This window comes from Buteo buteo, chromosome 29 (genome assembly GCF_964188355.1).
Source record: "Buteo buteo chromosome 29, bButBut1.hap1.1, whole genome shotgun sequence".
Classification (NCBI taxonomy): Eukaryota; Metazoa; Chordata; class Aves; order Accipitriformes; family Accipitridae; genus Buteo; species Buteo buteo.
This window is the reverse complement of record NC_134199.1, coordinates 3,356,588-3,369,302: the sequence shown is the minus strand read 5'-3', so window position 1 is coordinate 3,369,302 and position 12,715 is coordinate 3,356,588. Positions and strand designations below refer to the sequence as shown.

Here is a 12,715-nt window from a genome sequence, read left to right as displayed (position 1 = left end):
GAGCACGTCATGCTCCAAAAATTCAGTATTATAAGGAATAAACTGTTTTGGTAAGAAAAACAGTAGCACTACTTAAGAGATTCTTTCCCATTTATCTCCCAGAGGTTGACCAAAGATACATTATCAGGCAGTCTGTGTGATATGATATTCTACAGAGGTGGGGCAATAGTAGCTCTACAGAGTAACAGCAATAGTAAAGGTGTCTCAAAAATATAATGAAAAGAGGTATTCTGTTTCCTTTCCTTACAGTATATACTCTCCTTGACAGACATGAATCCTAAAGGAAAACTGGACACACTGAAAGGAGAGACTGCGCTTCTAAAAGAAGTAATTATTTTATTTCAATCCAGAATGAGGTGGGAGGGGAGAAAATCAAATAGACAAGAAACAAATTTACACTACAGGTTACATTAAATGAAAAAAATCAATTTAGTTTACTCAAAAGAACCACTTAGCACAAATACCATAGTCTGACATTAACAGTAACTAAGGAGAAACATAACTATAATTTACACTGTTAAAATAATTTTTTAATAACTTTAAGAGCCAAAGAGGTTTATTTTGAAACACCACAATGACTTCAAGAGCTACCTTGAAATTTCCAGGTTTTCCATGTTCTCCTTGAAGACTTAACAATTCACATGAAGCTATCAAAAGACTTCTCAACAGGTTTTTAAACGAGGTAAGATCTGATGGTCATCTTTAAATACATGCTTAAAATTGAACAGTGCGAACAAACACTGTACACACATACTTCTCACTGAAAGCAGCCTGCACACAGAACTATCCAGAAACATAGTTTAACTCAAGATGCCCAACATCAGACTAAGAAAGCAAATACAGCTCATTCCAAGAGCGAAATCCCATCTTCGACCTGTAGTGTTCCAACACTTTTCCATTTCCAGGGTACAAAGATCCTCCCATTGTAAAGGTAGCTATTTAATTCAGTCAATTTGCCAAAAGTTTCAAAGGGCACTTGTTTTTTGTTTGTTTTTAAAAATCCCCTTAAAAAAGAATACCATACAGATAGGACAGCATTATGCTGCAGTCACTCTGAAAACATAAAACATTTCTGCCCTGAAACAGCAGCATCTCTCAGAGACTGCTGAATAATCTATTTACTACTCTCTTCTAAAATTCTATTTCACAGACAGGTCCTCTTGGCAAGGATGTTCCTATATTTAACGTGCTGTATTTTCATTATGATTCATTCTAAAACAAAGGCACTACTGAATCCCTTTTATGGCACAGTATGCTTCTTATTTGCCAAACCTAAAGCAGATTCATACATACACATACCAAAGAATACAACTACCACTTTGGGGCTTGAACATCTTCAGAACATGTAAGTACTAACATTTTCAGATACTACTTACAGGTAGTTTTTGTGGCATCAGGAGTTCAAAAATCATCTTAAGTCCTCATTCATCTAAATCTCAATTCTAAAAAGTATTTCTGGCCTTACAATTAAAGCCATCGCTTGGATTACATACCAACAGTTAAAACACAAACAATAAGCTTAGTATGCCACTTCCCTCCCCAGTCACAGCAATTTCTGGAGTAAATACTCTTTACTGTAGTGGCAAGGAGGAAAAGGGTGGAGAAGAGGAATGAGCATGTGCCATTCAAATCCAATGGACAAAGTTGCAGCAAACTGTCTATCGATGCCACACACAAATGGATTTAAGCTTCCAAAAAAGAGCAACAGGTATTTACTCCAAACATTCACAAGAAGAAAGGAAAATGCTATTATATTCTGCCATTCCTTACACTCAGCCCTGCAAAGTAAACTAGCAATTGTGTCAATAAGAATTCAGGATTTTTTTTTCCCAGATGTGGGGGGAAACTGTGTATTGAAACATCTTTTCTAGTTTAAAAGTTAATCTTTAAAGGTGAAAAATAGCCTGCCCACTATAACGTAGACTAGGGCATGCCCTGTGTAGCCTTTTGCATTGAAATTTCAATCCCCTAGCAAAACGAGGGGATTTCAAAATACCGAAGCGCAACTTTCCAGCATAATGTTATTTTTTGTCTGATGGTAGAAGGTGTCCCATTTGTACTTCAATGAAATGTTTTTCACTTGAAGCCACAGAAGGAGAATTGCCTCCTCTCACTGCTTCTACACTCCTGATCTGTTTCTTAGGTAGGCTGACACAGTATATCATGCTATACATAATTTTCCAAGTTTCCTGCATTGCCTTTTTTCTAAGGAAACAGACCACCAGCATTTAGTTTTCAGACCATAATACCAGCTGCTTTAGCATATTTCTGTATGTACTTCCAATTACAGGATTCCCAATATAATCACAGCTCATTGTCAGGTACAAACATTAAGTTTATCTTTTAAGTAAGGAGAAGTTTTGAGACCCGCTAAAAGGTCTTGCCATCAGAAATGCTCCTGTGAAATAGACTCCAATCACGCATATAGATACTATTAAGAAAATTGCTACAACAAAGACATTTCCTTCTGACTGAAGTAACCAGACATTTCGTAACTTCTACACACCAACATTTAAGTTGGCAGGTTTTCCTCCCTCTCAACATCTGAGTCATTTTTTACATGTGTATTAAAAAAAACAAACTACAAACATCAGCAGGAAGATATATGATAACAGCCTAAACACTAGAAAGAAATAATTTCAGTCACATCTGTTAGTAAGGACTCTGAAGTTTCTGTTAATTTTAATAAACCTTCTGAAACAACAGTGGAAATCTTGGTTTTAATCTCTGGCTTCCAAAAGAACCAGTAGATCCACTAGTTTCACTTCCAAAACCTTTCAGTTACACTACTTAGAAATAAACACCATTCCAACAAAAACTGAAGAATTACAAGACAGTAACCAATATGATTTAGAGTTAGTGACAAAAATCTTTAACGTTTGTGTTGTGTTACCACAGTAGAAGATAATGGCACAACTCTACTCTGAAAAGATACTGTAAACATTTCCCTTCTGTCAGCTGGATGATAAGCCAATGCAAGTTAACAGAGACAGGCTTTTTAACTGCCTGAGTCGGAAGCAGAAGGAAGGGAAACCCAGTTGTGGTCTGCCCCCAAGAAGGCTGACTGTTCTGTTTCTTGCAGCATCTACCTTGCAGCACTAGAGCCAAACTGAACCTAGATACCTGCTTAAGCATAAGCAAAGAGCCAAGTGACTATCGCTTCAAAGATCTTCAATGACATTGCACAACTGCAAATGAAATTTAACTCATGTACTAGAAATAGGAAACAACTCAATTTCAGGTGCCAGGAGTAACAGTTGTGGTAAGTGAGCTTTTTAAGTCGCCAAATCTCTTCGCTGTATCAGAATAAATTCATACATGGAGTACCACTTTGCATGGCCATGTTTCAAAACAAAACCACGTTACAGATATTTGAATTTTACCACGAGTCAGTGAGTTTTGCTGTTATGTGTTTCTGTACATTTATACCCTTCTTCTCTTTGTATTATTATAAAAGCACGTATGTCTCTTCTCAGTAGAAATGCTGTTTTGGTGATAGTTATTCAACAGAGAACCAAGCAACTATGGTGAAGTCTGTGACATTATTAAGAGTCCCTTCAAACTGGGAAGCAGGATTATTTGGAATACAATTTGGACTGGCTACTTGTGTCTGCCAGAGGCATGGTCTGCTAGGAGACAGCTTGGCAGCCTAGTACGGACAACTTAAGAGAATGAGAAGCAAATTAACTGCAAGTCATGTTAAAACAATTCAGGCAGATTCAGACAAATTGAGAGTCACCAGAGAAACAAACAGCACCAGCAGTTTGCTAAAACACACAGAACTGCATAGGAATGAGAACATCTTCAGCTGACTTAATTCACAATCAGCAAGCGTATCTAAATCTGGTACTCAGCAGTATCAACTGGGTAATCTGTTCAAATAGTTTGCTTCATTTTTTCTCATCACAAATTTTCATTACTACAGACTCCTCAAAACACCGAGTCAAGTAATGTAACTACATACACAATTTAAGTCCTGTATCAGAAATCTTGCTCTTTAACGTAGTTTATTATCTTATTAAATTTACTCAAGATTAATATCCAACACCACTCAGTGAACAACAACAGGGAGCAAAATGTGAATGTGCTTGTCAAAGGCACATGTATTATATATACACCCAGCCTAGAAACAACAAATAACAGAATCCAGTTCTTTTATAGCTCAACCAAAAGAGACAACTGGTTATTCTCTTGGTAGACATAAAAAATGGTTTTACTCTTTTCTGAAGTTCACTTCTGGTAAGAGTTTCTCTTCCTCTTTAATCTGAAACTTCTCCTACTGCAACATGCACTGCCATGTGGCTATTTTGACTAAAACAAAGTTGAAAACATGCATTACTGAAACAAATTAGGCCAATACAGTTAAGAGAAAAATCTGTTCTGAACTCATACACAAAGATCAAGCATAATAGATCTGTTCTTGCACAGTTAATGATTATTTTGAACCTGTTAAGATTTTTATGTCGATCCTACTACTGGTACCAACTTCCAGTGGGGCTTAAATACAGACAAACACAGGTAAGGAAAACTCAACAACTGTACACAGCACTTGGAAGTCTGTATCTAAAACTCATTACTACCGGATCATCTCCTGAAACATTACATTGGAAGATCTGCCATCCAGATCAGCTCTTCTATCAGTTTGTCCCTGCCAGGCAGGTTCTAGCTTATATCAATACAAATATTTTCCTTTAGAGTTTTCAGAATATGTAGAATGAGGTTACTTAAAATCTACAACCTTGAAAAAGCATTTTACAAAAAAAACCCCCACCAATAATGTTGTGATCCTCACAACTAGGTATGAAAATAAACAACCATTTTCTCCTGATCCCTTTATAGATTTAGACTAAGATCTGACCAAACAATTACACCCTTTTCTGGGGCATACAGAGCCCAATAACATGTTTGATTAAACTGCACCTTTCAGGAAAACTAACCTTGAGGTAGGTTTACTAGTTCTATAAAGAAAAACACTTTGAAAGGAACCCCCAGCAAGCTGTAGCTCCACTGCAGCTTAAAAGCAATGGCTTCTGCAGATCAGCCGCCACACACAACTCCCTGATTTTTTCCTAAGTTTTTGCTGCTGGGTACCAGCATATCCTTATTGGAGCAATACAGCTCTAAAGTTACTGAAGAAAAGGTGATTCCTTTTACAGAATTGTATAAGGAGGCATTACACCTTGGAAACACATGAAAAAGAAAACACTCAAGAGTCCTACTCATCTCAATGAAACTTTACTACTTCTTAAGGGCAAGAGCAAAAGTACAAATTAGGTGATTGCTGTCCAAAACTCTTAACAAGAGTGCAAAAAGGAGTTTGAGAGCCATACAAAGTAAATGGGAACTTCCCAACATTTTTTTCTGTTTTTTTCCACAAGCTTTGATAGCAGTATTAGGACAAGGGGAATGCATCGCGGCAAGAGACTATATAACATCTCATCTACAGAAACACAACTTCAAGCTCTTGCCAGCCACAATGAAGACTTCATCTCCCTCATTTGAAAAAGATGAACTCTCACAGCAACAGGAGAGTATCAGGCACAGAGCGTGCTTGCAATGAAGTGCTCATTTCTATGGAAGCAATAGACCATCTGCTTAGCTTTGCTACTGCTTAACATGTTCGACAACCAACAATCTTAAAAAAGGAACTCTAATTTAAAAAGATTTTCTAAATGGTTTGAATATGTTTTCTGGACTTAATGGACTTTACGAAAAAACCATGGTACAACACAAAAGGACAATTCTACTACTACTGGAAATTACTGTGACAAGATGATCTGTTCCTCTACCCCGCCAAGTGATAATTGTTCAAAGAAGAATCCTTCTGCTCTTTTAAGCAGATTTCTTAAAGAACTTCAACCCAGTCAAATGAAAACTATCCTTGTATCATCATCCAAGAAAACAAGGCCACAATGCCACAGTTACAAACAAAACTGTTACAGGAAAGGAGTCTGGCAGCGAACAGAGCAGAGATATATACAGTAGCATAGAAGAGAGGTTTCCTCAGAGGTTTCCAGATGATCTCAGACAAGTCAAAAATCACAAAGCAGGGGCTCTAAATAAATCTGAATATACAAATTGCACAGTCACAGCCAATGAATAATTCAAATCATTGCTACATTAAGTTGTTGTATCTTTAAGTCACAAAATCTTCTCAGGCACTACTCCCTGTTTCAAAAAATATTCTAGGCTATCAAGGACATGCTATGTACTCCAAGAAAACACGACTATGATCTTAATAGCTATTGTTTAACTTGTACTGACAGGTTGCTTCTTCCGGAGGATCATATGAAATCTATGAAATCCTTTGCTCATGTCTCTATAGATTGAGGAATTATTTTGCTTTAAACTCTGTCAATTGAAAAACATTTGTCTTGATGTCAGCACCTTATGGCCCTCTGACACTGAGAATCAGTTATTTTTCATCCCCTTTTAAATTGGTTAGGGGTAAGGTTTATCTGCCAGCCTTGGCTTATGCAAGCACATGGTAACACGAGCTTGAGTTACAAGCTCCTTTCTGGCATACTTCTCATTCTTTCAAGAGCTGCCTTAAAATGTTAAGTCCAGCTCAAAATTAACAGTAATGGCTTATGATGCTCCAGATGAAATGAATCCCAGTTATTTCTGAGAGCAGGTGAAAGGATCAGATTCTGGATTTTTTTTCCTTCTTTTTCTCTTACTAGGAAGAATGCTTATAAAAACATACCACAAGAAAGAAAAACAGAAAAAGCAATGGACTTTCCTTGATTAGTCATTTACTAAAAAAGGATTAGAACAAACCATCAAGGAAGCAAGGTCTTGACCAACAAAACTGGTCCCAAACCATAAAGGGTCATGAGTGCTATACACTGCATATAAACACACTGCATCGAGAAAAATGGGTTTCTGAGCCATACTTGAATGAGGTTAATCAGTGATGCACATCACTTATTTTAAACGTAATGAGAAAATCTTGGTTTAAAAAGTTCTCTTAGATTTTTTTCTGCATTTGTGTTTCACATCTCTTTCTTTCCCTTAGGATATATTGCTACAGTCACCACCTAGAGAATTTGCTTCCAGCCTTGACACAGTTCTTCAAGCATGATGTCAGCTCCATTTTAAGCTATTTAGTCAAGTTAGGCACATTCACTATTAGGTATATCAGCTGCCTCACCACTTCTATTGCTGCTCTTCAAATCTTTTAAGCTGTACGCATTAAGTGGTAAACATCAGGGAACAAGAGGTGAAAAAACAAACCGACCCACATTCTCCTTCAGCAGAAATTTCAGTTTCAGAAAAACAAACTCACTGAAACATTTCTTTACTTTTCTTAAAAGCTTTCATCACAACTGGAGCATCAGTAAAAGAAAAAGCTATTAGGACAATAAACTGGGGGATGGGAAGAGACTGGAAAAGGATGCCAATCCTCAAATGCCTACTAAGGAAAATGGCAAAAATAGTGAATGCTTCTGCTTGTCAGAAGAAAATACAGGGAGCAAGTAATTTGTTCCAAAATGGAAACACAAAATATTTGTGTAAAACATTGAGCTAGCTCACTCTCTTACTGAAGAAAAAAAATCAAGATGTAAATAAAGTAAAACAAAAACAACAACAAAAAAAACCCCATACATAAAAAAAAACCCCAAACCACCAAACACAATGCTTTTAAGCTTCATCTTGTTCAACAAGAGATGGAGCCCTGGAAAACACCATTTTTTCTATTCTTGTAAGTTGGCCAAGTTTTTAAAGTTGTCTTCTCTTAAGTGCTAGCACCTTCACAGAAGCACCATTTTATCACTTACGCTCTGTCATTAAACAGTCCTACTTTTTCAGTTTCTCCAAACAACTTTGTGTGTAAGGACTTCTGAAAGCACTAATTTTGCTCTAATATTTTGGAAATGCATCACCAGTGCTGAGCACAGCACTGCATAAGAGGACAAACTAATGATTTATGTAATAGGGATACTTCCGCTATTCTTTTCCAAATTACTCCTTGTTCAAATTAACTTTTACTTTACTTCTTGAGCATATGCTAACTGAGAAAGTCCAGACTGCCTTCCCGAGCTGGTGAATCCCATTTGCAGCTGGCATCAGGCTAAGACTGAAGTCCTTGAAAAACAAAATTTGTCCCAAATGCTGGCCTATTCCTTACCAGGGGTGGGTTTGTTCAAGATAAACCAAGACTTCACAGAACTTCCCCCACTAGGTTCATATATACTCTGTCAGACGAAGACCTTAGGCAGGTTCCTTTGCTTTGGGGTAATTCTACTTGAGTTAGTTCACATAGAAAATTAGTAGTTTCATCACATAACTTCATAGTGGCGAGAAAGACTCTACTCCTAAGAACTTAGATATCCATAAGTTTATAGAAATAAGCCAGATAATTAGAATTTGTCACTCTTCCTACAAATTTCAAAGAAAAACAAATGAAAGATAAGCTGATTTTCTTTCTGTGCAGACCAATCCACTCCACAAAACAAATTTAGCTGATCTGAAGACTGGAGACTGCTATATCCACTTTCACATGCTATGACCTTTACTCACACCACAAGCATCTCTTCCTTAAGCAAAGGGATCCCCTTTACTGCAGAGAGAATGCTTTTTATGTTTATTTTAAAAAATTAAAATTAACTGTACAGTACTCCACAATGATGCCAGCATTTCTTCAGAGAACGACACACACTTTTATGTCAGGCAGTACAATTTTTTCCACAATTCCTAACAAATCAATGAACATTTACATGTTAATAAACACAACAATAATGACTAGTGATGTATGAATAGATAAAATATCAGAGATGATAAAGTATCTTTTTATATGTATCAGAATATGGTGGGTTTGCCATCAAAATTTCAGGAAGGAACTGTACCAAAGCAACATAGACATGAGGCACACTGCTATCCAACTGAAAGACAGGAGGAGCAGCAATCAAAACACTTCTCTAAGCTCACACCTGGAAAACAAAGAACTAAAAAGCAATGACTGTATCAAGCAGGGACCAGAGCAGTGCCCCAAGACAGAGGCAGGTACTTCCAGGTGTATATATTCCCTGCCCCAATCTGCAACAGCCACTGAATTAGGCTTCTTGCCCAGACACTGCCCTTCCCTTTCACAGAGTTTGCATTAGCTTAGTAATCTATGTGAAGTTTGATGTTTTCAGATCACTTCCTCTGTATTTGAAAAACATTCCCTGCACAGCTGTGGACAGTAGTCCTTGACAGGAAGACCAATTGCTACACCTCTCCCTTCAATCTACAAATATTTCCCCAACAGTTTTCACATTGCTTTAGAAGATATTGCTGCCTGGTAGCTAAATTGACATCCTGCACAGAAGTAATCATCCGCTTCCTTTTTGCGGGATTACACTACTCTTTTCTAATTCACCCTGCTAAGATACTATCCATCTTTTAACTTCAAGTATATGTTTTTCAACAAGTGCTTTCATTTCTGATTACATGAGAAATACTGTTTTAATTATCTTGCTTTCATGCTATCACTGGTGACTGAAACAGTTAACAACAGACTCAAGAAGGTGCATTCTTTAGTTCTGTTCCAGAAAAGAATCTACTACATTTTCTAAACATCTGTACGGAGAAAAAACAAGTGCAATAAATAGAATATATTAAGTTATATGTACATACTTTAGTCATTGCTCCTGTCTGTGCTGTATTCAGTCCGGTGTGACCAGCCATCTGTGGAGATACTTGGGTTAAAGTCTCTGCCAGCACACTGCCTGCATTCCCCTGCATGGCAGGGGCAGAATATTGCATTCCTGCTCCCCTTCCTCTTCCAGCTGCCCCAAGAGATCCATTCATTACCTGCCCTTGTCCTTGCTGAGGCTGATTCATTAAACTGTGACCAGAATTACTGTTGAGAAGGCTCTGGTGTGTCTGACTGAAATTAGTATTCATACATATCCCAGGTCCAGTCTGTGATGTTGCAGGGCTGCTCGTCACCATCCCCACTTGTTTTTGTGCTTGAGAGTTCAGAGTTTGTGATGCAGGTGTGGTAGGTCCAGAGGTGCTTGCTGCTTGCTTTGCCAGGCCTGAAGCAGAAGAGTCTCCCTGGTTTAAAGGGCTCTTACCCATAGCACCCAGATTACCGATATTAGCACTGTTCGGCTGCCCTTGAACTTGACTACCAACTCCCTGCTGGACAGGGCTATTTGAGTTCACATTTCCAATTCCTGGGTTTAAGGAAGAGCCGCTGCCTCCCCTTAGAAGTTCAGAAAGTTGTTTGTGTTTGGAAGCTGCATCTGGAACAAGGTTCCCACTGCTGTTTAAAAGGCCCAACTCGCCATTGGGGATCAGCTCATCAGGAAGGTCATTTTCCAAGTCAAACAAAGATCCAAAATCTACAAGTTAAAACAGAAACACAGGTGAGAAAAACCATGACAAACAAGTAACTAAAATATTCATCTACACTACTTTGTATTAGTCTTAAACAATGACATGCATTAAAAGGTCCATCTTTACCCAAGACTCAATATTGCCAGCAAGCGAGCAAGGGTCCCCACAATGTGAACTGCAGAGCTTTTCAGAAAGCATAGTCGTTGATACATACTGTGCACATACAACCACACAGGGCAGAGCACTGGTCAATACGTAGTTTTTTCACAAGACTTTTGACAAAATGTCGTACTAAGCTTAAGAAACTAAGGTGGCACGAGTACAATGATCTAACCCAACTCCTAAATTTCTCTTCTTTTAGCTAAACGAAGGCAGCAGAAATATCAAGAGATTTTTTCCTATTGATTTACTCTCCCAAAAGAGCCATTACATCACCTTATCCGACCTTCCATGTAATCCCAAACCACTGCATTTCACCCAGCAATCCTACCTCAACCTTGTAATTTATGTTTGCGCATAGCCAAAGAACATCTTCCAGCTACGCTTCGAAGCTTGATCAAAAGACAACTACATCTTCAGTAGTTTGATCCCAGTCTCACATATAAAGATGTTCAATATCCGTTTCTAGTCATTGATTTATGATCCACTACCTCAGAAGATCACAAAAGGCAGTCAGCATTTTCTCCTCCTAATGGCTCTTGAATCCAGTCACTTCTTGATCCCCAAACAGCTCAAATAATTCAAATTGCTCTCTAAGTGCTCAGCCCAATATTGACAGAGGTAATCCACACACGCTCCAGATGAGCAAAATAAATCAATCAAATCTTCATTAAGCCACTTGAAGGAACTGCTCTGCCTGGCTGGAACATTGAGACTGATAAAAAGGGGGGGGGCTGTTTTTTAAAAAGGAGCAGCTCAGGTTCACTAAAATATTTCATTGCTCATCATAAGCAGCATCTGTGTAACCATGTTATCTTAGTATATAACTAAAAATAGAAAGTTACTTGACTGTATATAGGTACTTCCATGTGAAAGTGAAAGATATATTTGAAGACATTAGGACAAGTGCATACAGCAATATTAATAAACATGTAAGCAGACTAGCCTCAATTCATCAGAGCAGCTGTTCAAACATGCAGCACATGTCAAAAAAGTTCTCCAGTCCAAGGATGTGATCTAACCCAACCACTTTTTACTGTAACATAATAGAAATGTCTGAAAACTTTATTTTGCCCCCCAAAGCCAGCCCTGAAAAACCCTAGTCCCCCACAGTGAGCAACAGACAAATCAAATTTTTTCCAGGTTACAGCAAACAAAAATTCTTTTCTAAAGAAGGGCATCCCAAAAGCTTCATTGTTTTAAAGTTTGATTCATTCTTCAACCAAAAAAAGTTGCTGCAAGATTCCGGTTGCAAAAGTGGCGTAAGATCGTTCAGCAGGTGACAGCCTGAATCACACTAGCCATGTCAAAAAGAAACAACAAAAATCAAACAACAGGTAACCTGTATCACATGCATTACCAACACATCTCAGTACATTTAAATACAATGCATTTCATCAGCATTCAAATTTTCAATTCAACGTAACTGAAGAAAAATTAATACAAATTTTCAGATGTGTTGCAATGACCAGTGAATTACATGAACAGCAACAGTAAACATACACAAAAATGTTAAATTCTGCCTGTTTTGAGGCACTCACAGCAGCATGTCCTTTACATACCTACATCTTGCCATCATTACCTACTGAAGCCGATAAGCTCTGAAGAATTCCTCCAGGCTTGCAGGACGTTGGCCATGACAAAATACACCACAGCTCAGGAACAGATCTCCTATTCCCTTTCAAGGTGGGAAGTAACTAACATTTTCATTAGCTAGGTTCATCACAGTATTTCTAGTTTCTCTCTTACTTGCTGCTTTTCCCTTCAGTTGTTTAGTTCACCTTTTCAGCTTGTCTTTTGCAGAAATTCCCAGTGTACCTTCAACTACATTCCTTTGGGCGATTGCTTCATCTATCCTCTTTCCCACATAACCACTTCACACTCACTATGCTGCAATTTTTGTCTCTTCCTATATATTTTAGTTCTACTTTCCTTCTTCCAAGATTGCACTATTTTTAACCTTCCATCCATTTCTAACCCCCCCTCTGATGAAAACCCCATCACCTGGTTTCAGTACCAACCTCCGTTTGGCCAGAAGCGAGTCCTCGGTGCCCGGGTCCCTGCCGCACAGCCCCCCTTCCCACACACCGACAGGCTCTGCCACCACTGGCAGCGACCGCAGCCTGGAGCACAACCAACGCCATCCGCCTGCGCATCACCAAGGGTGGTGACACAGGGTCCGTGGCTGAAGCTTCGCCTTTGTTAAGCTGCTCTCATCATCCTGGCT

The 12,715-nt window shown here is 38.4% G+C and overlaps 1 protein-coding gene across 7 annotated transcripts in view; it reads right to left on the bottom strand.

The window, feature by feature from the left end:
- Positions 1–12,715, bottom strand: part of CREBBP (CREB binding lysine acetyltransferase) — a 97,706-nt gene that overhangs the window by 72,889 nt on the left and 12,102 nt on the right. For 6 of the 7 annotated variants that reach the window (XM_075059465.1, XM_075059467.1, XM_075059472.1 and 3 more), the window contains exon 2: positions 9,622–10,334. In XM_075059465.1, the coding sequence (XP_074915566.1) occupies positions 9,622–10,334 (713 nt within the window). The remainder of the gene's footprint in view (positions 1–9,621; positions 10,335–12,715) is intronic. The other variant, XM_075059471.1, reaches the window with a different exon arrangement.